This window comes from Oncorhynchus kisutch, linkage group LG13 (assembly GCF_002021735.2).
Source record: "Oncorhynchus kisutch isolate 150728-3 linkage group LG13, Okis_V2, whole genome shotgun sequence".
Classification (NCBI taxonomy): domain Eukaryota; kingdom Metazoa; phylum Chordata; class Actinopteri; order Salmoniformes; family Salmonidae; genus Oncorhynchus; species Oncorhynchus kisutch.
The window spans coordinates 24,505,975-24,532,046 of record NC_034186.2 but is presented as its reverse complement, the minus strand read 5'-3'; the positions used below and the strand labels follow the sequence as shown (position 1 = coordinate 24,532,046).

General features: G+C 42.2%; 2 protein-coding genes across 5 annotated transcripts in view; both read right to left on the bottom strand.

The window, feature by feature from the left end:
- Positions 1–398: 398 nt before the first annotated feature.
- LOC109901596 (transcription factor MafA-like) lies at positions 399–17,477 on the bottom strand. 2 transcript variants are annotated; one of them, XM_031785802.1, is made up of 5 exons: positions 6,544–7,020; positions 3,908–4,718; positions 3,460–3,741; positions 2,316–2,534; positions 399–2,153 (listed from the first exon to the last, which is right to left on the bottom strand). In XM_031785802.1, the coding sequence occupies exons 2-5, from the start codon at positions 4,502–4,504 to the stop codon at positions 2,010–2,012; spliced, it is 1,242 nt and encodes a 413-aa protein (XP_031641662.1). In that variant the 5' UTR covers positions 4,505–4,718; positions 6,544–7,020; the 3' UTR covers positions 399–2,009. The 2 variants fall into 2 exon arrangements, with proteins under 2 accessions (XP_031641662.1, XP_031641661.1); XM_031785801.1 differs by lacking the exon at positions 6,544–7,020 and adding an exon at positions 17,350–17,477 and having other exon boundaries at positions 401–2,153.
- A 2,008-nt stretch (positions 17,478–19,485) lies between these two features.
- LOC109902727 (capping protein, Arp2/3 and myosin-I linker protein 3) overlaps positions 19,486–26,072 on the bottom strand; it is a 39,156-nt gene continuing 32,569 nt past the window's right edge. For 2 of the 3 annotated variants that reach the window (XM_031785798.1, XM_020499327.2), the window contains exons 34-40: positions 22,695–22,890; positions 21,384–22,056; positions 21,173–21,273; positions 20,918–21,041; positions 20,760–20,831; positions 20,534–20,641; positions 19,486–20,255 (exon numbers count right to left, since the gene is read on the bottom strand). In XM_031785798.1, the coding sequence (XP_031641658.1) occupies positions 20,215–20,255; positions 20,534–20,641; positions 20,760–20,831; positions 20,918–21,041; positions 21,173–21,273; positions 21,384–22,056; positions 22,695–22,890 (1,315 nt within the window). In that variant the 3' untranslated portion in view covers positions 19,486–20,214. The remainder of the gene's footprint in view (positions 20,256–20,533; positions 20,642–20,759; positions 20,832–20,917; positions 21,042–21,172; positions 21,274–21,383; positions 22,057–22,694; positions 22,891–26,072) is intronic. The other variant, XM_031785800.1, reaches the window with a different exon arrangement.

Below are 26,072 nucleotides of genomic sequence, written 5' to 3'. Positions count from 1 at the left end.
AGTGTTCATGTTACTCTGTGTACGTCCTCTGCACAATGCTACAATGGACTCCGGCAGTGAGCAGTCAGGGCGCTATTATAGCCCTAATCCTGTCCCTATTATACAGGCCAGAGAGAGCGAGAGCCACAGAGAGGGAGGCAGGGCCGAGGGTGAGGTCATCCCAAACAGAGCTCTGCCGAGGTCACTGCCTCTCTATAGAGGGACACAGAATGACAGAGAGATGGAGGGAGAGAAAAATGGAAGAGGGGATGAGTTAAATAGAACAGGTCTACAGGAGATTGGAAAAGTGGGAGGGACAGAGAAGGGATAGAGAGAGATTACTAGGTGTTTAAAGTACATGTGAAACTGAGACAAAGAGAGAAATTCAGAAAAAGATTGAAAAATTAACAAAACTGCCATGGATGATAAAAATATTGTCTTTATTTCATAGGAAACCACACTACAGTAGGAGCATCAACCATGATTGCAATAATGATTGTAGTCATACTATTGAAAATAATAAAAATTTAAATATGGATTTATCCTGCTTGAAAATAAAAGTACACACTAAGCTTGTAGATTAAATTGTAAACCAGTAAAATAAAAAAATAATAAATCGGTACATAAATAAACAATTAATAAATACTGTGAATGAATAAGTGAATAAATAAAACAGATAAATCAATGAATTAACCTACACCTAGCCAAAACAATTAGCTCTAATGTAGCTACCCTGGTAACATTTCATGAGCTGGTTAAGAGAGGTGTCTTTGAATGTCCACATTTTCTTGCATTTCACCCCACTTTTTAAGAATCCACAGTGTCCAGCTCTGTGGTGCTTGTTGCATTAAGGTTGTCGCTCTCTTACAAAAGTGTTTTCAGCACAACCTAGATTGTATTATAAAAGCTTGAAGACAAAACATAGTAACACAGTCCATTTAGCCCTCTGTTGCCTTTTTGGGGGTGATGTTCTTTGTACAGACCTATTTGACGACAACAACTGCAGCAACCACAGTTTCTTGTTTCACATGTTAGAGCCAACTGATTGATTGTGGAAATCCTACAGTACAGGTTGACAGAAGAAGTCTCTTGGAGGTCCGTTCACGAATCACAGATAGCACACTGCAATTATTCTTCATAGTCATTATGACAAAAATGTATGTTATTTTCAACAAGCAAAGTATGGATATGTTTTAATTTTTCTTTTTTTATGTATCTACTTTATACATGAGTGTTTATGTCAATTTTTCATTTAGCACAACCACAGGAATTCTATCAGAAAATGGATCCTTGTACATTATTTTTCTATGATTATTCATCTTAAAAATGTGATAGTGGGTAACAAGTCTTGGTGAGCAAAAACACCTTGGTAGGCAACTGTGAAATATTTGCTGGCGAGTACAACTGCATGCCATGGACACTTGAAGATCATACACCACTACACATCCAATACCACAGCACTACTCAGACCTTTGAGTTTCCAATGAGCCCAGTCAACCTACACCAGGGGCTGGATTCAACCCAACCATTGTTTGGATATCAGTTCATCTTTTAATTTGTACTGCTTGAAATAAATGTGCATAGATAGGTTGATAGTGTTAAGGTTGATGAATGCTACGATGGAGTTTGTTCAGTTTGAGGATGACCTGTGACCTTCCATGCCCTGATTTGACCAGTGCAGGATGCATCCTGAAGATGTTTCATTGAGTCTTTGTGCTAATATGAACGTCACTGTGATATCAAAACTGAAATCTTCACCATTAGTCCGGTTTATGAAGCAATCTAGGGCTCAATTCTAACCCTAAGTTAACAGTCAAGTGCCAGCTCAGCAGGTTGATTTCACAGTCATATATGGCCTAGTTCTAACCCCACTACCTACCTGACAACCTCCACACACGCACACACACCCCCAACCCTCCCTCCCTTCCTCCCAAAGACTGATTTCCCAGTGCTGGCCTTATTTAGGCTGACCTGCTCTTTTACCCCACTCTCATCCCTCAATTTTTATGTCCTCTCCTCTGGGTATGTCCTCAGAGGAAGTAGTCAGGTGGTGAGGGGGGGTTGTTGGCGTGGGTAGGTGGAGCCTCGTTTGTGCTGACAAGCTTTTCGTAGCGAGCCTTGTAGGCGTCCCTCTCCCTCAGCACCCGAGATAGCTCACACTGCAGCTGTTCCAACTGAGGAGAGAGACGGACAGGAGAGAGTTATTAGAGCTTTTATTTTGTAGTTGTTGGCAGTGGTGTGTTTTTGTTGTGTGTGTGTGTATGTGTGTGTGTGTGTGTGTGTGTGTGTGTGTGTGTGTGTGTGTGTGTGTGTGTGTGTGTGTGTGTGTATCCTACCTGTTGTGTGAGGACGTGTTTCTCGGACTCCAGTGCGTGGCGGTGCTGCAAGCGTTTGTAGCGACAGGACTGGGCATAGCCTCGATTCTTTAGCGTACGACGTTTCTGCTTGAGACGCACCACCTCATCCTTACTGACGCCACGCAGGTGTCTGTTCAGCTCCCGCACCGATAGGCTCACCAGCTGTTCGTCTGAGAAACGCTCATCCACCCCACCACACTGCACACAGACACAGGAAGAGATGGTTACTTCCGAACGTTGACATGAATTACGGTTATACAGAATAGATAGGACTTAAAACATTTTGACTGACTTTCAATGTGTGTGTGTGTGTGTGTGTGTGTGTCTGAGTTGTGCATGTGTGGTTCTGTGCGTGATGTGAGAGTCTGCCTAGCTGTGTGTGTCAGGGGGCACATTTTGGTATCACATGTCCATAATCTGTCAGATAATCTGACTGATTGAAAGTGACAGTAATCAGGGTTATACACAGCAATAATAGCAGATATTATCATAAGCTCACACTGTGCTCCACATACTGCACAGAGATTCTCTCAGACACCTGGTTGGAGAATGCAGCTATAGAACAGTACTGAACATTCCATACACAATAGCATTACCAGCCCCACACATAGCTCCTTCAACCATAGAACAGCTAGAGGAAAATCAAAATCAAATCAATTCAAAGCCCTGGAGTTATTGATGTGGCCTAGTAAGTATTAGTTTTAACACAGTTCATATATCAATGTTGATGTAGTACAATTGCTTGTATCTATTAAAAGGAGAATTATTGCTCCCTTTATTACATTTACTCCAATATTCTGTACTTGCCTGCAGGACAAACAATGCATTTTTAAACAAGGAATGTCTACAGATAAACTCATTGTCATCTCAGAGTAGAGGCATGTTTTCTATACTTATAGTAGGTACACGGCAAGCACACTTAATCATGTTCTAATGTTCTAATCCCAATCCTTTACAGCATGATCCCTCTATCACATCTTCCTCCCCTCTCCAATATGCTCCTGCTCCATCCAGTACTGGCGCTGTTGTTGCTAGTCTGTTGCTAGCCTTCTCGTTTCTCTTATCTTGGTTATTCTACTATATTTTGTTTCATACTGTCATGCCCCCTGACCATATTAATTACTTGGAGGTGATGATGATGATGATGATGGCCATGCATGGGGTGGTGCGGGTGGTGATGATGATTATGATGTGGATGATGGTGATGAAGTCGGTCAGAGGGGCTCTGGGGTTGTGGGTAGGATGCTGAAGAGGGGTTGGTGTTGGGGAGCAATTGAGGGCCAGAGGAGAGGTAGAGGAGTGGACGATGACACATATCCGTCCCATTGGCGCAGGAAATGTCACCTCCACTGTCACTACCCGAATCCCCCAGGTTACTGCTGGAACTCTGGGAAAGCACTGGGAACTGAGAGCGAGAATACACAGTGGAGGATTGGAAAGAGGGAGAGAGAAAAAGAGAAATACAAACATTGATTATAGTCTATCTATGTCATTACGAACCCACTATCAAAAGTGAATAACAACATATCATTTTACAGACATCCACAGACAATATTGGCAGTGTTACATACCTGTGAGTTAACAGCTGCTGCAGCTGAGTTCAGTAGAGCCTCCACAGCGTCCTCACAGCCCAGGAAGCTGCCGACCGACCCTCTTTCTCTGTCTCCCCGCTCTGGCCCGCCTCCCAGCAGGGACGCAGGTCCCCCCGCTTCCCCTCCAAACTGCTGCTGCAGCGCTGCGAGCCAGATCAGGTCCTCCAAAGAGGCAGGGTTAGGACCCTGGGCACCCCCATGGGAGGGGCTACCCTCCACGTTCCCCTGAGATCCAGAACTGATGCCAGAAGTGTAGCTGTTTGAGATGGACAGAGGGAAGGAGATGGAGGAGGAGGAGGAAGGGGAGAGGGAGGAAGAGGCTGAGGGAGGTGGGTGGGCATCGCTCAGTGTTGGAGAGGGGGGCAGGGAGTTGTATGGGCTAGAGCTGAGGCTGGTGTAGGGACCAGGGGAACTGCAGGGGTCGTGGGGTAGGCTAGACTTGGGGAATGTGCAGGGGGGAGGGAGAGGAGGAGTGTCAGGCTTCACCTCAAACTTAAGGAGGTCAAAGTCATTGAGGTACTCCATCGCCAGTGGACTGGGGGGGAGGGAGGGCATGGGGAGAGAGGGAGATGACATGGCCACGGCTTTGGGAGCAGACTGAGTTTGTCCGTGTGTCAGGGTTGTGTGTTAATCCAACTCTCTGTTTTAGTGCAGCAGCAGTCCATACACAACAACAGGCTTGATGCCTCCCAACACTCAGACAGCCCTGGTGTCCAATAATGGACTGACTGGCGACTGTCCTCTGTGGACAAAACAGTCTTCCTGTGTCCGTGTGTGTTTCTTCTTGGTCCTGTCAGAGAGAGAGAAAATGGCATAGGTGATCGTTCTCAAAGCTGGTGTAAAGTCATGAAAACAACATCTCTATGTGTTAGGTAGACAGGAACTGAGGTCAAGATAACATCTCTAATGAGGACAGAGAAGAGGACAGGATGTGGGAAACAACACAAGAACAACAATCTGGCCATAGACGGAAGAAACTCTTTACCAGACCTCTCTCTCTATGGCTTACAATTTGTCTGAGTATGTACAAGTAATGAACTAGATCCAAAACAATTAGTGCAACTTTCTAGAAAGTAGAGAAATCAGGACTCTCACCCTGTGCACCCAATCAAGTGAATTTACACTTGTGAGGTAGTGTTATTCTCCAGTGTGAGTATGTGTCCAACTGTCTGTTAGTATGTTGAAGTATTAAGTGACTAATCCTCATTCGATCCCCATTGCCCCCCCATAGACACACACACACACACACACATTTACACACATGTACACACACACAAATAAACATGATTTGGATATTCCTACATCGACCTCAACTCACTAATAGCAAATATATTTGTATAGACATTTGTCAGCTTGCATTCTTGTCGTACTATATAATTCAGACTCCTGTTATATACCGGTAGTAAGCATGCTGTTATGCAGCAAAGACTGATGTCTGATGTGGCATAATCAAACAAGAGAGATATGTATACCCATATTATACACCTAAATACTTTCGTCAACTTTTTTGACACAATCTGTGACATCATATGACTGGAATGGTGTGATGTTGAAATAATTGACTATGGGGTGAATTTGGTCATCATCAAGTCCAACTAAACTTTTTTTGCTGTGTGAAATTTCAAAGCTATCTGAATTTCAGGGACAAATCAGTAAACAATGCAGTATGATAGAACTTCTACCCATCTCATAGCTTCAGTATTTTCTCCATGGGATGACATTCATTCATTTGATAACATAACAGGTCAAAGCACATTTCAGTCATTCAAAAAGCATTCACTTTTCATAATCTCCATAACAGAAGAGATTTCCAAGCCTAAATTTGAAAAACTGTTTCAAAGCTAAGGTTGTGACCTAATGAAGACCTGTAACTTTTCTCTGCTGTTTTATTTCTCAAGGGTCATTACTTGTGCAGAGAAGATAATCTAACTGAATACTATATCAATATATATTAATGACAGAAAAACATAGACTTCAAAAACATTATCCAACATTTACTGAACATGTCAAAAGATATTAAACTCAAAGAAAATGCTCTATCTTTCTAGTATTCTTGTTTTATGTTTGAACACTTTGAAACTTAAACTTTGGGCTAATTACCACACAACAATTACATAAACAAACTGAAAATCGGTCTGATCATGTACAAGAGCACATTTGGAAACATAGTACTATAGTTTTTCTTGAAAATAAAACATTTGAAATTGGAACAACATCCTCAACATTGGTACTACAACATCCCAAACTATTTCTACAACAAATACTTAATCAGTATCAGTATCGACTATACTGATGATAATCATCATATTTACTGAAACATTTATAATAATGACAACCCATGTCAGACAGATGGTTCTACTGGTTCCACACATTAATTGTAGCCCCTGATGTCCACTATGGACCATGACAGAGAGGAAAAACTGTGGGGCGCCACAGAGGCCTCAACCTGGCTTCAGCCCAGAGTAGGGGGAGAGAGAACCAACAGAAAGACAGAGAGACATGGGGAAAGAGAGAGAAAAAAGTAGAATGACACTAGGAGAGACAAAGGCCTGAAAGAGAGAGGAATGAGAGGGACGGAGAAGAGGAGGTGTAGTTGAAAAAAAAAAAGTTCTTACCGTAGGTCATAGATAGGATGATTGATTTGGATGTCCTCTCATCATTTCCCCCCACAAAAGTGACAATACTGACGGATTTACCGACACACGTTCACAGAGAGAGACAAAAAAGAGAGGGTGTGTGCACATGTGAGTGCATATGACACTCTGTCACTGAGTGTCACTGCCCCCTCTCTTTCTCTCCTCTCTGTTGCAAATCCCTGTCTCCCTCTTCATCACACTCCCCTCTTCTCTCTCACCCCAATATCCCTCTCTAGAGCCATGGCTCTCTGCAATCATGGTTCAAATCTCTCTCTCTCTCTCCCCTTCTCTCTCTCGCTCATTCTGTCCCCCCGACTCCACTAGCCCCCACATTTTTGTCATTGCCAAAAATACTATTAACTCTGTTTAAAATGTAATATTTTTTGCATCAACATACACCCATGCACTTACACCCATCCCCCAAACAAACTCTCCACACACACATGCAAACCCATCAGTAGTCACATGTCAGATCATATTATAAACCATGTTAAGCGTGTGGTGGTAACACCACAAGCAGCGTGCTCATCCGGGCATGTCATGATGTCACCTTATCAATGCTTCATGACATATACTTGCATCCCATTTGCTGCTACAGTGAACTGCGACTGCTACACACATGTTTATGAAGATAGCCATGTTGACAGCTTATCAACAGTGATCTTGTAATAGAAAGACTAAGAGAGACTTCTTAGTGCTTTTACAAAGGTTGTATTGAAACTTGATTGATGGGTTTGTTGGCTCTCTACCTCCACACAGTGGACACTGATTCAGGGGCATTGGGTTTAATGCAGAAGACCAATTTCAGTTGAATGTTTCCAGTTGGGCAACTGACTACAGTGCCTTCAGAAAATATTTACACAATATTTACATTTTCTTGTGTTAAAGCCTGAATTTAAAATGAGATTTTTTTTGTCACTAGCCTGGACTCAATACCCCATAAAAAAATGAAAAGCTGAAAACTCCTTTGTTATGGCAAGCCTTAATAAGGTAAGGAGTAAACATAATAAGTCACATAATAAGACTCACTCTGTGTGAAATAATAGTGTTTAACATGATTTTTGAATGACTATCTCATCTCTGTATCACACACATATAATTATCTGTAAGGTTCCTCAGTCGATCAGTGAATTTCAAACACAGATTCAACCACAATGACCAGGGAGGTTTTCCAATGCCTCGCAAAGAAGGGCACCTAGTGGTTGATGGGTAAAAAAAAAGCAGACATTGAATACCTTATGAGTATGGTGAAGTTATTAATTACTAACTCAGTTGCCTGAGAGGGAGGAAACCGCTAAGGGATTTCACCATGATGCCAATGTTGACTTTAAAACAGTTACAGAGTTTAGTGACTGTGATAGGAGAAAACTGAGGATGGATCAACAACATTGTAATTACTCCTAAATGACAGAGTGAAAAGAAGGAAGCCTGTGCAGAATAAAAAATATTCCAAAACATGCATCCTGTTTGCAATAAGGCACTAAAGTAAAACTGCAAAAAAATGTGGCAAAGAAATTAACTTTATGTCCTGAATACAAAGCGTGTTTGGGGCAAATCCAACAACACATCACTGAGTACCACTCTTCATATTTTCAAGCATAGTGGTGGCTGCATTATGTTATGGGAATGCTTGTCATCGGCATGGACTAGGGAGTTTTTTAGGATTAAAAGAAACGGATGGAGCTAAGCATGGGCAAAATCAAAGAGGAAAACCTGGTTCAGTTTACTTTCCTACAGACACTGGGTGTCACGTTCTGACCTTTATTTCCTGTGTTTTGTATTTAGTTAGTATGGTCAGGGCGTGAGTTGGGTGGGTAGTCTATGTTTGATTTTCTATGATTTGGGTTTTTCTATGTTTCGGCCTAGTATGGTTCTCAATCAGAGGCAGGTGTCATTAGTTGTCTCTGATTGAGAATCATACTTAGGTAGCCTGGGTGTCACTGTGTGTTTGTGGGTGATTGTTCCTGTCTTTGTGTTTGCACCAGATGGGACTGTTTTAGGTTTTCTCACATTTGTTGTTTTTGTTAGTTATCTCATGTGTAGTTTCTTTATCAATAAAAAAATATGAATAACCACCACGCTGCGCTTTGGTCCGCCTCTCCTTCAGATGAAGAGAACCATTACACTGGGGGACATATTCACCTTTCAGCAGGACAATAACCTAAAACAAAAGGCCAACTATACACTGGAGTTGCTTACTAATGTCACGTCCTGACCTTAGTTCCTTTGTTATGTTTCTTGTTTAGGTTGGTCAGGGCGTGAGTTGGGGTGGGCATTCTATGTGTTGTTCTAGTTTTGGTTTTCTATTTGTTTGGCCTGGTATGGTTCTCAATCAGAGGCAGCTGTCAATCATTGTCTCTGATTGAGAATCATACTTAGGTAGCCTGTTTTTCCCACTTGATTTGTGGGTAGTTGTTTTCTGTTTTGTGTGTTTGCACCTTACAGGACTGTTTCGTTCAATCTCTGTTGTTTTGTTGTTCAGTGTACAGTTGATTTATTAAATATTAACATGGACACATACCACGCTACGCATTGGTCCGATCTTGACTACTCTTCCTCAGAAGAGGACGAAAACCCTTACAACTAAATGACATTGAATGTTCCTGAGCAGCCTATTTACAGTTTTGACGTTAATCGTCTTGAAAATCTCTGTCTAGCAATCAACAACCAACTTGACAGAGCTTGAAGATGTCACTCCCTGACCTTAGAGATCCTTTTTATGTTTCTATTTTGGTTTGGTCAGGGCGTGTGTTGGGGTGGGAATTCTATGTTTTGTGTTCTATGTTTTCTATTTCTTTGTGGTTGGCCGGGTATGGTTCTCAATCAAGGACAGCTGTCTATCGTTGTCTCTGATTGGGAACCATACTTAGGTACCCTTTTTCCCACCTGTGTTTGTGGGAGATTGTCTCTGTTTAGAGCACTTTGCTTTTGAGCGTCACGGTTTGTTTTTGTAGTGTTTGGCATCATTTTGATTAAAATAAAGAAAATGTACGCTCACAACGCTACACTTTGGTCCTCTCCTTTGAACAGCCGTGACATAATTTTTTTAAAATTAATAATGTGCAAATATTGTACAATCCAGGCATGCAACACTCTTAGACACTTATGCAGAAATACTCACAGCTGTAATCACTTTCAAATGGGATTCTAACATGTATTGACTCAGGGGTGTGAATATGTATGTAAAATAGATATTTCTGTATTTAATTTCAATACATTGGCAAAAATGTCTAACAACATGTTTTCACTTTGTCATTATGGGGTATTGTGGGTAGATGGGTGAGATAAAACAATATATTTAATCAATTTTAAATTCAAGTTGTAACACAACAAAATGGGGAATAAGTCAAGGGGTATGAATACCTTCTGAAGGCACTGTAGGTATCCCGCTTTCCCCTTTCCCACTTACCGCTACTGAAACACTATGAAGACCTATAAAAAACAAATGCGCAACAATGATGTCATGACAGAAATCAAGAAGATAAATGCATGATAATGTTTCGAAGCGCTACAGTGTCATTTAAGTGAGTCATTCTCATTCAAAATTTAACGTTCTTATTTTGTATCTGATATCTGGGGAAGGGACTAGAAAGCTATTTTGTGGGGCAAATGAATCAAGCGAAATAACGCCAATTCACTTCAAATCATTATTTGACTTTCCATATTAAATAATAAACTCAAAATTGCTACAGGCACTGGCAAGAGATATTAAAATATCTGGCCATGGTTCATGTCTCTGTTCTTTGCCTGTCCCCCAAAATCCCAGACCCCATTCCCCCTCACACCCTGTTGTCTCTTGGAGTTAGCCTTTAGAAACAGTATAATCTCTGTTTTTTCACCCCTTTGAAATTCATCAAGCTGAGAAAAGCATAACAAGCACTTTTTAATGATCCTCAAAAGCTAAACTCGTTAATCCGGAGTGTCTTTGTGTCTTAATAACGTCTCGTTAAGGAATCAGTGAGTTAATATTGTCTGCCCAAATCTGATCTGGAGGGTAAACAAAACCAATAACATACCGAGACAGGCACGCACACACAGACAACCACACATACAAAAAAAGACGCACAGACATTTATTTTAATCTAGGCCATGTTATTTAACTCTGTCCAACACAAAACATTTAATTATGTTGTCTATTTATCAATCAGATATTCGGCCTTGGGGTGTAAGAACAACACAGTCAAGCAGACAGAGGTACAGCCACCAGAGACCATCTTACTGTTTCTAGAACTGCAAAAACAATTACCCCCCTTTCCTCTACCTCTATATCACTATCTCCTGTCATGTTTCCGGGGGAAAGCTTAACGTTTAAACCAACTGGGTCCGAGGGACAAAGAGAGAGAGAGGGAGATATAGAGGAACTTACCTCATACTTCATGCCAAATACATTACCACCCCTAGCGTACACAACAGCTCCAACATCCCTCCTCAACTCACCTCTCATCATTCAGGAGCCACATCTCAAACACTATTTTCATATAATCATCAACATAACTCAGACACCTCACATACTGTATGATACCACAAATCACAATCCCCAAAGCTCACTCAGTTTCAGTCCATATCCAACCTACATGTATCTTTCTCTCCTTTGTAATATCCCTTGTTCTGAGCACTTGCTCCTGAACAGTAATACTTGCATCACCTCTCTGAAATAATACTAGCAGCATTTTTTTTAGAGACTACTGTGGCATTAAAAAATGGATCAGTCTGTCTTCCTAGCTGTTATCCACACGTGTTACTGTAATAATCACTCTATTTGGCATATGCATTTTTGATTAGTGTAATATGTGTAATAACAGTTTCACAGCTCCTTGTGTCATGGGGTTGAGCAGAGGGCTTTGGCCTAGGGCAATGATTAGCCACGGAGCCAGTGACGCCCAACCCCTCAGCACAGCGCTGACCCCACAGTCACCCCGGTTTGTCTACCCTAATACCTTAAAACAGCTCCTGTCCTGGGTCAAAGTGTCAAAAGGATAGTAGAGAAAGAGGGGAATGGAGGAGAGGGACCTGAGCAATGTCCCTCTAAGCTGTGTGGGTGTGCGGCCGTGCACCTCCTCCAAGACTGCCACACAAAAGAAATGTCAGGACACACAGAGACGCAAGAGATTGAACTTTACTGAGTTCGCCCTATTACTTTGCACTATACAAATCAACGCTTTCCTGTGATCGAATGAACATTATATCAGGCTCTTTTCAATGCAACAAACCAAAACAAATCTAACTTTGCAAGATTGAGTCTGTGATTTTGTTGTAGGCAGAGCCAGAGAGCAATGGAGTAGAATTCTATTGGTTAGGGTAGCCCATGAGCCCCGAGTGAATGCGCATTTCAGATCAGTCCAGATCAGCATGTGCACAGTTGTTGATATTCTTTGCTAGTTAGCGAGTTATTAGCCCTGTTATATATAAGTATAGGTCAACAATAGGGAGTTACTGCTTCCTACAGGAGCACAAAATGTGTAGACCACATTTATTTGAAAAGCCAGTCAGGTAAAAAGCTTATGTTAAGAGGTAGTGTTGTATTTTGAGACAGGCTTGAATATGCAAAGAAGCCAATAGGCAGAGGGGTAGCCAACCATGTCTAATTCTCAATATGGTAATAATAATAACTTTTATTTAGTAAAGAGGTTTCTTGCATCATAAAACAAAGTACAGTGCAATTTACAGTCTAGGCCAATGATGTTACAGACCAAGTACAAAAAAATTAAAAATAATTTATGTCAAGCTCATCATAATGTAAAAAACGTTTTAAAAGTCTCATGCAATGTGTGCCTCCATTGAACACCACATACTGTGGGATATAGCATAGAAATCAAAAGCTATACTATATATACAAAAGTATGTGGACACCCCTTCAAATTTGTGGATTTGCCTATTTCAGCCACAAATGTTGCTGACAAAAATGTAGCCATGCAATCTCCATAGACAAACACTGGCAGTAGAATGGCCTTACTGAAGAGCTCAGTGACTTTCAACGTGGCACCGTCATAGGATGCCACCTTTCCAACAAGTCAGTTTGTGAACTTTCTGCCCTGCCAGAGTTGCCGGTCAACTGTAAGTGCTGTTACTGTGAAGTGTAAATGAGACCGCCGAGTGCTGAAGCACATAGCACGTAAAAGTCGTCTGTTCCCTGTTGCAACACTCACTACCGAGTTCCACACTGCCTCTGGAAGAAACATCAGCACAAGAACTGTCAGCACAAGAACTGTTCGTCGGGAGCTTCATGAAATGGGTTTCCATGGCCGAGCAGCTGCACACAAGCCTAAGATCACTATGCGCAATGAACCCTGACCTCAACCTCACTGAACACCTTTGGGATGAATTGGAACGCCGACTGAAAACCAGGCCTAATCGCCCAACATCAGTGCCCACCCTCACTAATGCTTTTTTGGCTGAATGGAAGCAAGTCCCCACAGCAATGTTCCAACATCTAGTGGAAAGCCTTCCCAGAAGAGTGGAGGCTGTTATAGCAGCAAAGGGGGGACCAACTCCATATTAATGCCCATGAATTTGGAATGAGATGTTCGCAGGTGTCAACATACTTTTGATCATGTAGTGTATTTCAATGTGAAAATGTTATGGGATTTGCTCCATTGGTTTTGTTGGTAGGCCTGCATTATGCTCAAATAGCCACACTAGCCTATTGTCTTCTGTCTGAAACTGTAAGGGTATTCTCACAAATTTCAAATTTCCACTCAGTTTGCTCAGTGCTCCAAAATATTAGAGGGAACATTGAACATGAGGGATTAAAAGTGCAACATGGCCTGTTTTCTAACAGAGCAGGGCACTGACTGAGACAGATGGTGTGACGCTGTGGTCTGGAGGTTCCCTCTAACTCCCTCTGATCCCACAGATACATGTCCTTATCCTGGCTAACTCTGTTACAAGCAGCAGGCTTACACGTCTCACCTCATAAGGGGGCCCCCTCCCTCGCAGGATCTGTCTCCTTCACTCTCTATCTCACCTCCCATGCACCCAGTAAAGCCTGCCGTGCCCCTATTCTTCTGCTTTAGACATGAAAATGACTGATTTTGTCCATCCCTCTCCTACTATATATCCTGTGCCTATAACAATATTAAATAAAACATTGTACTGTAAAAACACACAAGAAACACAAGTAACCGTCAGGTAAAGAGTCAGATGATGTTCTACTACAAATAATTAATGGTTTCACCCTTTAGTTTTTGCAATTTGTTCTCCTCTTATATTTATTTATTTCCCCAAATCGATCTCCATTATTCACTGTTGCAACAGTTGTTTATCGTTTATCTCCCTCCCTCCCTTCACCCACCCACCCACCCTCCCTCCCTCTCTCCACCACTCCCTCCACCCTCCTTCCTCCCCCCTCCCTCCCTCCATCCCTGTGTGTCTGTGTCTGTCAATCTCCTTATTATTGTAAAAGGGATCTAATCCACCACTTCAACTGTTAAACCCTACTGTATCTAGCCCATTTAAGTATCCCTCCTTCACTCCCCCACCCCTCCCACCCCTTTCCTCACAGACATGGTGCATGTTTTGATATCATCTCTCAAAAACAGTAATTGTTTGGCATGAATTTATAAAACGACTATAGTGCAATATTACTGGTAGACTCCACATTTGATTAATCTATTTCACCCCACTTCATGGGCTTGAGAGTTACCAATGAAAAAGAAACTAGTACAAGTTCTAGTACTATGACTGAGCTGTCTGGCATTGGTTTGTATAGTATGTATATTGTTTGTCTTTGTGTGTGTCTGTGTATGTGTGTCCACTTGTTGAGTATTGTTGTGAGTGGGATTATCAGGCTAGTCAAGGGATTAGAGAGCTGATTCTGCTTCTGTAACTGGTGTCAGATTAACAGATACCCGCACTTTAATAAACCATCTGTAATGTAGACAAAAGCTGTCAATAGTCCCCCCCCCCCCCCCCCCCCCCCCCCGAAGTGTCTACACCCCACACAGATCAATGGGACTAAGTTATTTACCACATTCCAATGTTAATCACGATCACGGTACGTTTTAATACGTGTTTCTATTAGATGTGTAGGTTCTTAACTTCACTCATTCTAAAACTTCCCTACAATTATTTCCCAAATATCCGTACTTGTTCCATGTCGGGTATTCCTCACAGACTGTGCTATTATGTGCTGCAACTCACCTTGGCCACTTTTTGCCAGGGCAACGACTCTTCATTTTAATACTTGCATATAACAGCTGTACCACTAAATCATCATTAGTTCCACCTGAATAGATGAATGAATGACTAGACAGACAGACAGACAGACAGACAGACAGACAGACAGACAGACAGACAGACAGACAGACAGACAGACAGACAGACAGACAGACAGACAGACAGACAGACAGACAGACAGACAGACAGACAGACAGACAGACAGAGACAGAGACAGAGACAGAGACAGAGACAGACAGACAGACAGACAGACAGACAGACAGACAGACAGACAGACAGACAGACAGACAGACAGACAGACAGACAGACAGACAGACAGACAGACAGACAGGACAGACAGACAGACAGACAGACAGACAGACAGACAGACAGACAGAGAAACATGGAGTAGACAGACAGACAGACAGACAGACAGACAGACAGACAGACAGACAGACAGACAGACAGACAGACAGACAGACAGACAGACAGACAGACAGACAGACAGACAGACAGACAGACAGACAGACAGACAGACAGACAGACAGACAGACAGACAGACAGACAGACAGACAGACAGACAGACAGACAGAGAAACATGGAGTAGACAGAGATGAGGAGGAAGAAAAGGATGAAGGGATTAAGGTAGTCGATAAATTGGATCCTGTCCCAGACTGAGAGATGACACTAAATCTGTTAATTCTCTCCCCTCACTATTCCTCCTCCCTCCCTCCTCTATCTCTCCACCCTTCATCATTCATATTTCCCTCCCATCACTCTTCCACTGGTCTATAATCATGCTACTCTGTAGAGCCTTTCAACACTCAAAATCAAATTTAATACACACATTATTGTCTTGTAATGCAATGCTAGGGAGATTAATTCTGTATTAATTAATTAATTCTGTATAGCTATATTTCAATCTTTAAAATAGCTTTAAGACAATCACATAATACTCTACAACACTCAACGCACAGTTTTGACAAATCGATTGAGAAAAAGTTTTAAAAGATAGAAAAGGTCATCTTAAATGCTTGGCACTACATGTGGGCTTGAAGGTAATACTCTATATACACAGAGGGGCAGGAACTCAATAGTAATTGCAGAGAATTGTAAAAGCAGTATTTAAAGCCTGATAATGATTGTGGTTACCGGTAGTCTTTTCAGCTGAGAAGGCATCAGCTCTGTGTGGAGTGAGTCAACACATGTGTGACCTGTCAGACTCCGACACAGCGGGGGCACGGGCGGCACTCAGACACACACTGTAATATCTACTGTAAATTATTGATCACAATTAATCACACACAACAGTCACAGGCTGCCATTTCTCTTTACTATGGGTGTATAGAGCCCTATTATGAAAAAAACACATTGGTACAAAGTGTAATTTGCTAGAAGCTGGGTGATGGTACACAACTGGGCATGAGGAGGTGATACATTTTTTCAGTTTCAGGTGGAGCATCTAACAATTGTGCTCATTGCACAGTGGAAGTTACAGTAAGCCGTGGGCAGATCTAAAAGAGGCTGCTGTTTGGGTTCTGATGTAGCCCTAAAGGCAGTCATGCCTGTCATTAGGGTGACAGTTCCCATGACAACGGGGTGAACAGCTCACTCCTGACCTTTAGCAGACATGGTTATAATTACATTAAACTGCATCTCGTCATATAATCCCCGAGCTTTCATAAACTGTTAGCCAGGGAACCAATTTAAACCTTTTCATTGACATGTTTCTTATTATTATTGACTACCACTTAGCGGTGACAGACATTACACTGTCAGAAATTAGGAACTTGAACCTGAACTAGGTTGCCTTTTTGTTCAAACCCAAAGCTCTTTAATAACAAGCCAAGTGCCAACACTGCAAAAAGTGAAATCTAAGCATACCTAAATATCTTATATTGAGTGATAATTAATTTAAAATAGTTTTTTTCTACTTTTTTTTACCACATAAATTGTCTACTGTCTTTGCCAGATCATTTAGCTTATTTTAACCTTTAATATCCATACAAGTGAATGGGCACAGATAGAAAATAAATGAAGTGTCTCAACAGCACTGAGTTCATCTTCAGAGTCAGATAATTGAATTCCATCTTTCTATGGGCTGTCAAACAAACTCCAAAGTAGAGCACAAAAACAGAAGTTACTTATGAAACCAACTCAGAAAGACTGTGTCATACTGAGTGCCTGGAATTTCAGAAAACAACACCTACCACCACGGTGCTCATTTGCTCATTAGACGGGATTGTGAGCGGGCGTTTTCTGAGCTAAACTGACCAAGACGCACCGCACCTCCAACAACAACACATAAAACCTCACATAATTCCTCACATAATTCTGCCCCCCCCCCCCCCCCCATTTCCCGCTGTGTAAACACATTGCAAATAGGCTCGCGATAACTCCTAATAAAGTTGGGTAACTGATATTCAGAGCGTAAATAGCCAAATTGATTAGTCACTGGAATCAGGACTAATAAAGTCAGTGTAATGGCCTGTTTTACAAACGGTGAGCCTACATCATGGATTGGCATTCATACATTTCCATTGCTGGTCTACATGGTAGGCTACACCCCAGCAAGCACGAGCCGACGTCTTTTGGACATCGTTTTCGGTGTTTTACAAATGGAACACTTACCACATAGATGAGCATTCATAAAATGTAATTTCAGGCAACACCTCAGTAAGCACTGACCAAAGCCGAAGCCTTTTGGACGTCTTTTTTTGGTGCAGTTTCAGACTGGCCTTGATTTCCACATGCACAGACATTGTTTTTTTGTCCGGTCCAGACGAAATTGAACCAATTATAAAGGTTACACTTTAAAAAATCTTTAAATGACTTTCTTTCAACTTTCATTCAGAACCAAAAATGTGCCTGATTTCAACATCTGGGAAACTACATATTTTCAACGTCTGTAAAATATGTATTTTGAAAATCCAGAAAATTTGTGTTTTCAACTTTAATTCAGAGCCGAAAATGAACTTGATTTAAACTTCTGGAAAATATGTATTTTCCAACGTTATTTTGCTAACTGGGACTGTTCTAGTTTTGCAGGGGGTGCATTTTTTGGTTTCGCCTATGGCGGCAGAACGACAAGGACCTGCCCTGCCCACCACAATATATGATTTGATGGTATACCCCTAGAACTATGGGAGAGCCTGAACCATTTAGAACATTCTAGCCCTACCTAGTCTCTTTTTTTGTCTATGGTTGTGTGTGTACAGTAGAGGTACAGATAAAATGTACTGTATGTACCGTATATTATTCCCCTGCATATGTCAGTGTTTCTGAATACATATCTCTGTATTGGTGTCTATCTAACTTCTACAACATTCTGTGTTGTCTTGGTTTCTCATGAACTTGGTGTAGTATACAGTACAGTATCCATTACCCTAATGTGTCTGTGGGTCTGTCCCTTTGTCTATCCTGTTTTTTCACACAGATCCCTCCTCATGCTATACAGTACATGGGCTAAAATGGATGAAAGATGTTTAGATGCTGCACAGTGTGCACATTGCTCTGCTTTCATCCCTTTAATTTCCATGCTTCTCCCTTTGCTCTACCTACACATGCTCTCTCCCTTTCCCAGTACTCTGTATGATATGTGATTATGTTACTTGGTAAAGGTAAAATAATCATTCTGGGTAGGATTGATACAGGCTTCTCCTGTTATGGATGATGTGTCTTCCCAACAACTGGAAGAGGGAAGTACAAACACACAACAGATACTCTCGAATAGATACTTCGTCATCCTGACTCAACATGATCAAGTTATTGTTGGTACCAAACCTGTCCTGATAACCTGCCTTACGCTGGCTGTATTTCGTTTGGAACTACAACATTTTTTTGGTATAAGTTGTTAGTAATAAAAATGAAGGTAAATGTAGCCTAATACAATACTTCCCTTCCTATTGAGAGATGGTTGAACAGTGAGCCCAGACAGTCAAATTAAGTCAATATGTCCAAGACAGGATATTAAAGTAAGTGTTCATGTCTCTAATCACGATGATTAACTGCCAAGTGCATGAAAGCCAATGATAAAAGAGATCAATATAAGATCCAGTGTCTTTTCTCAGTCGGCTCCCGGCCCACCCATTCATTCCAACCTCAATATAAGAAGTTAGGCAGGGTGGGAGATTTATGAGAAGCATCTTTTCAAGTTTTAGTTACATTTTATAGAAGCAGCTTATTAAACTTCCATATGCATAGCTCGTTAGTATGTCTCCTGGCATCACAGCGTACTTAGCACACCAAAGCCAATATTTGACTCGTTCCACCATCTTTAGAAATAAGGCCATGACACGGTTGCTAATGGCAACCAGCAAGACTTCACAGCAGCTCATGTGTTTGGTATTCAATAGGCTGCGTTTACACAGGCAGCTCAATTCTTACATTTTTTCCACTTATTGGCCTTTTGACCAATCACATCAGATCGTTTCACATCCGATCTTTTTCAGAGCTGTTCCGATTGGTCAAAAGACCAACTAGTGAAAAAAATATCAGAATTGGGCTGCCTGTGTGAACGCAGCCTATGAGTCTTTCTGGCACTGAGTGGTCCTCCCCTCATTCGTTGGGGTTGGTCGCCACCTGCTGTCAGAGAGAATTACAGGAGACCTACTGTAGATGCCACTCTGCTGGTTGAGATAATATAACCCAGTGTGGTATTACTGAGGTTAAGGCATAATGAATGCAGCTTGGAAGGCAGAAATCATTTACCTGTTCATTATCCTATTACGAACTAAACCATAAAAAATATAACATTTTCAATGTGTCTTCCAGTAAAGCATATTTATTCATTCATACAGTATACTCATACATAATCTTTCAATTGAATTGTTCTATACAATATATTACCTTTCAGTCCATGACAGCAGAACTAGATAGAAATAATCAAGTTTCATTTAATAATAAGCAACAACTCATTTTTAAGTTTCAAACATGGCAATCAATGTTCACAGCAGTCAAAATGCATAACATTTGAATAAAGTAAAATTCCTTTCTTTAGTCCAGCTTAGCCACATATATATGAATAATACAAAATAAAGTGCAACTCTGAATGATGATGATAACAACGTTCCAATGTTTGGCCCTTAGGCAATATAGCATTACAGTGTTTTGGCAATTCTTTCAGTGCAGACAACAGTGAATTTGATGTTCAAAAGTAGAAACTACCATTTTGAATAGCTGCAAAACAGTTCAGCAGGTTTTCATTGAGATGTCAGGAAAACAGACAGTGAAGGCAAGGTACAGACAGAGACAGACTAGTAATAGGCCGTGTGTGTTCCAATAATAATGCAGTAGGTAAGTGATGGTTGGCGATGTCCTTATCATTTAGCACTCTCAGCCATTTATCTTCCCCTCCCCCTCTATCTGGGTCCCCTCTCTCTCTAGAGTCTAGATTTTCCTTCCTATCTCCCTCCTCTTCACATTGGACAAAATGCTGCCCAGTTGTCACGACAACCCTCTGGCTGGTCAGTCTGAAGCAGCTGAATTCCATCGCCATCACAACAGCTTGCTGTTACCAGACGCCAAGTTGACACTGTCTGGAATAGAACGAGAGACATGCCTGATTAATCTCATAAAACACGATTTGTTAAGATAATTAACAACAACGAAGTCATGTTTGAATTCTATTCCGACCGAAGGTGATTGAAAGCATTGCTTAGTTTTAGTCTGAAACAAAAACGCATGCACACACACACACACACACACAAACTTAGCTGTATCCCAAGAAATGTAGCTGTTTTTATGCATAATGTATGAGAGGAAACACATTCTCACATTTACTCACACACACACATACAGAGAGAAAGACAGATACCAGGATAGTCCAAGGATTTGTTTCTGTTCTGGGGTAGTCTAGGCTTTTTCACAGGGGGTTTGCGATTTGAGGGCTTCTCAAGATTATTAGGGCTATCCCTGTCAGTGCCTGGGGTAAATGAAAACAGGAAATACAAGGTAACAGTCAGACAGGGTGTGATCATGAGACACATTAATTCACACACACACACACACACACACACTGACCGATAGATAGACAGGTGTACCTGTGTCACAAGACATAGCCTTTCTGTTCCTCTGGGGTTTCACGGGGGCTCGAGGCCTCACTGCTTCCTCACCTGCACACCATAGACCACAGTCAATTGTACACTGTCATACTCTTTGACTATAATGACAAAATTATATTGGCATAATTTGTTAATACCTTGGCTGACAGCCCTGTAAGCCAATCCCAGCAATGGCTTTCTGAATGCAGATGATGCAGGAGTCGGGATCGGCCTTTCATTGGCATACTCGTTTGGAGAAGACACATAGGATGATGTCTTTGGCTGAAAATAAATGGGGCACAAAATCAATAAAATTATAAATGAATATCTAAACATAACCACACACATATCCACCAGTATACTAATGTATTCACATAAACAAGACAGCCAGAAGAATATGAAAAGACAGACACCTTTTCAGGAATGGGAGGAGGCTGTCCCTCTGCATCTCTGTCTCTCTCTCTCTCTTTCCTTTCCATTCTTCCACCATCCCTCTCTCTGCCTGCTTCCTCCTCTGCACCAGAAGATAAAGATGGAGAAATAATATCACACTCTACAATAATATAAATAATGAAACAGATGCATTAATTAAATCAACACGTGTGTAAGAGAAGGGTGCAGTACCAGAGCTCTCCTGTAGATGTCTCTGTCTCAGTTTGGACAGATTGGGTTTGCTGCTCTGGGAAGGAGGGTCTGGTTTAGATGCACTCGTAGAAACCCGTCCAGGGGGAACCCCTCCTCCATCCCACCACCCTTCCACCTGTCCTACAGCAGTGTCTGAGCGCAGGTGTCTGTCCGTCTGTGTGTCAGAGTACTTCTGTCTGTCCATGTTTTTCTGAGAGTCAGTTTCACTTTTAGGTGATGGAGTCCTGTCTGATGGGTAAGGGGGCAGAGGTCTCTGAGCCAGATGTCGTCCCTGGTCTTGTCTGTCAGTCTGTCTGCCTGACTGCCTGCTGTCTATCTGTATGTCTTTTGGTCGACCCTCTGCCCACGTTCTGTCTGTCTGTTGTCTGCTCACTGTCCACTGTCTATCTTGATCAAACTGTCTGTCAACTGTCCACTGTCTTTCCATGTGTCTATCTGCATGCCTGCTCTCCGTCCAATATCTATCTGCCGTTCTTCCCTCTGTCCATGTTTTGTCTGACGGTTTGTCCTCTGGCCAGTGCTGTTCAGCCTGTCTGTCAGCCGGTCTAATTAATGTCCTCTCTCTGACTGTGTGATTCCCCTCTGTCCACTGTCTGTCCACCTGTCCGTCTATATCTGCAGGTTGCTCGTGCTCTGTTTCTAGCTCTGATTGCTGTAAAAAAAAAAAAACAGAGGAAAGATGGGAAGAGATATTATAATCATGAATTCATCAACCAGTACGAGTTCAAGTTTTAATGTCACATGAACAAGTACAGTGCAATAATCAATAAGACTAACAATGAAAAAAAAACCACGAAAAATAATAATAGGAAATACACAATAAAATAAGTATGTAAGTAAGCAAGCATACATGTGCAGGGATACTGAAGTAGATATGTATGGGGGGGGGGGGGGGGGGGTAAGGTGAACAGAGTAGCAGCAGCTTATATGTGAGTGTGTAGAGTCAGTATAAATGTATGTGCATATTATGTGAGAGAGCAAACAATGGAGTGAGTATGTGTTGGATTGACAGTGTATATGGGTGTGTAGGGCCCTGTGAGTGTGTGTTGGATTGACAGTGTATATGGGTGTGTAGGGCCCTGTGAGTGTGTGTTGGATTGACAGTGTATATGGGTGTGTAGGGCCCTGTGAGTGTGTGTTGGATTGACAGTGTATATGGGTGTGTAGGACATAGAAGCTGTTCAAGAGCCTGTTGGTGTCAGACCTGATGCACCGGTACCTCTTGCCATGCAGGAGCAGAGAAAATAGGGGGAGTGTTTTGTACCACAAGTGATACAGCATATACTGTACCTGGCTGAGTGAGTAGAAGGGGTGTCTGCTACCTGGCATGCCAGGCTGTGGTGGTATGCTCTGCACTGGCTGCAGGCTCAGGCCTACTGGCTCCTCCAATCTCTGGTCCTCCACATCACCCCCCTCACCAGGAGAGCCTGCCCTGGCAGCAGAAAGAGGGGGCTGCAGCAGCGTGTATACATTCTCAGTGGCTGTCCTGAGAGAGAGAGAGAGAGAGAGAGAGAGAGACACAGAGACACAGAGAGACACAGAGAGAGAAAGAGAGAGAGAGAGAGAGGACAGTCAGAGAAACAATGACAGAGTCAACCAAGAATTTGCTCTGTGGCCCCTGGATTGTATTTGATTTAGTGTGGACAACAAATGGGCCACTTTTTTCTTTCTAACCCAGCAGGCTATGTTGTAATAATGTTATAATATTGGCAGTGGTGGAAAAAGTACCTAATTTTCATACTTGAGTAAAAGCAAAGATACCATAATAGAAAATGAAAGTAAAGTAAAAGTCACCCAGTAAAATCCCACTTGAGTAAAAGTAAAAAAGTATTTTAAATATACTTAAGTATCAAATGTAAATGTAATTGCTAAAATATACTTAAGTATCAAAAGTAAAAGTATAAATCATTTCAAATTCCTTATATTAAGCCAACCAGACATCCCAAATGTCTTGTGATGGCAATGCAGTATATATGCCTTCGCGGAGCCCCACCGGGCCTTCACAACTGGACTGCCGACGTTATCTACCCGAAGGAGTTATTCGGCTGGCTCCTCCGTCGCGACGTTACCTGAACGCCCATCTGCGGCCTGCTAACCGTTAGCTGTCTTACCGGCTGCTATCTGAATAGACAATCGGACAATTTTTTATTATTTTTTATTATTATTATTATGTTTACTTCTTGGGCCTCTATAACTATATCTATTGTTTTTATTTTTGTTGTTGTTGTGTGATTTGGATTAATCCCCTCTACCACACGGAACCCCACTAATCTACTGACGGAACGTAAGGGGTGGCTAACAACAGACCTCCATCCTATGCTAGCTTGCTACCGATGCCCTGGCTAGCTGTCTAAATCACCAACCAACCTCTCCACTCACCGGACCCTTTTGATCACTCGACTAAGCATGCCTATCCTTAATGTCAATATGTCTTGTCCATTTCTGTTCTGGTTAGTGTTTATTGGCTTATTTCACTGTAGAGCCTCTAGTCCTGCTCACTATACCTTATCCAACCTATTAGTTCCACCACCCACACATGCAATGACATCTCCTGGTTTCAACGATGTTTCTAGAGACAATATCTCTCTCTTCATCACTCAATACCTAGGTTTACCTCCACTGTATTCACATCCTACCATACATTTGTCTGTACATTATACCTTGATGCTATTTTATCGCCCCCAGAAACCTCCTTTTACTCTATGTTCCAGACGTTCTAGACGACCAATTCTCATAGCTTTTAGCCGTACCCTTATTCTACTCCTCCTATGTTCCTCTGGCGATGTAGAGGTGAATCCAGGCCCTGCAGTGCCTAGCTCCACTCCTATTCCCCAGGCACTCTCTTTTGACGACTTCTGTAACCGTAATAGCCTTGGTTTCATGCATGTTAACATTAGAAGCCTCCTCCCTAAGTTTGTTCTATTCACTGCTTTAGCACACTCTGCCAACCCGGATGTTCTAGCTGTGTCTGAATCCTGGCTTAGGAAGACCACCAAAAACTCAGACATTTTAATTCCAAACTACAACATTTTCAGACAAGATAGAACTGCCAAAGGGGGCGGTGTTGCAATCTACTGCAAAGATAGCCTGCAGAGTTCTGTCCTACTATCCAGGTCTGTACCCAAACAATTTGAACTTCTACTTTTAAAAATCCACCTCTCTAAAAACAAGTCTCTCACCGTTGCCGCCTGCTATAGACCACCCTCTGCCCCCAGCTGTGCTCTGGACACCATATGTGAACTGATTGCCCCCCATCTATCTTCAGAGTTTGTGCTGCTAGGCGACCTAAACTGGAACATGCTTAACACCCCAGCCATCCTACAATCTAAACTTGATGCCCTCAATCTCACACAAATAATCAATGAACCTACCAGGTACCTCCCCAAAACCTTAAACACGGGCACCCTCATAGATATCATCCTAACCAACTTCCCCTCTAAATACACCTCTGCTGTCTTCAACCAAGATCTCAGCGATCACTGCCTCATTGCCTGCATCCGTAATGGGTCAGCGGTCAAACGACCTCCACTCATCACTGTAAAACGCTCCCTGAAACACTTCTGCGAGCAGGCCTTTCTAATCGACCTGGCCGGGGTATCCTGGAAGGATATTGATCTCATCCCGTCAGTAGAGGATGCCTGGATATTTTTTTTAAATGCCTTCCTAACCATCTTAAATAAACATGCCCCACTCAAGAAATTTAGAACCAGGAACAGATATAGCCCTTGGTTCTCCCCAGACCTGACTGCCCTTAACCAACACAAAAACATCCTATGGCGTTCTGCATTAGCATCGAACAGCCCCCGTGATATGCAGCTGTTCAGGGAAGCTAGAAATCATTATACACAGGCAGTTAGAAAAGCTAAGGCTAGCTTTTTCAAGCAGAAATTTGCTTCCTGCAACACTAACTCAAAAAAGTTCTGGGACACTGTAAAGTCCATGGAGAATAAGAACACCTCCTCCCAGCTGCCCACTGCACTGAAGATAGGAAACACTGTCACCACTGATAAATCCACCATAATTGAGAATTTCAATAAGCATTTTTCTACGGCTGGCCATGCTTTCCACCTGGCTACTCCTACCCCGGACAACAGCACTGCACCCCCAACAGCAACTCGCCCAAGCCTTCCCCATTTCTCCTTCTCCCAAATCCATTCAGCTGATGTTCTGAAAGAGCTGCAAAATCTGGACCCCTACAAATCAGCCGGGCTAGACAATCTGGACCCTTTCTTTCTAAAATTATCTGCCGAAATTGTTGCCACCCCTATTACTAGCCTGTTCAACCTCTCTTTCGTGTCGTCTGAGATTCCCAAAGATTGGAAAGCAGCTGCGGTCATCCCCCTCTTCAAAGGGGGGGACACTCTTGACCCAAACTGCTACAGACCTATATCTATCCTACCGTGCCTTTCTAAGGTCTTCGAAAGCCAAGTCAACAAACAGATTACCGACCATTTCGAATCTCACCATACCTTCTCTGCTATGCAATCTGGTTTCAGAGCTGGTCATGGGTGCACCTCAGCCACGCTCAAGGTCCTAAACGATATCTTAACCGCCATCGATAAGAAACATTACTGTGCAGCCGTATTCATTGATCTGGCCAAGGCTTTCGACTCTGTCAATCACCATATCCTCATCGGCAGACTCGACAGCCTTGGTTTCTCAAATGAT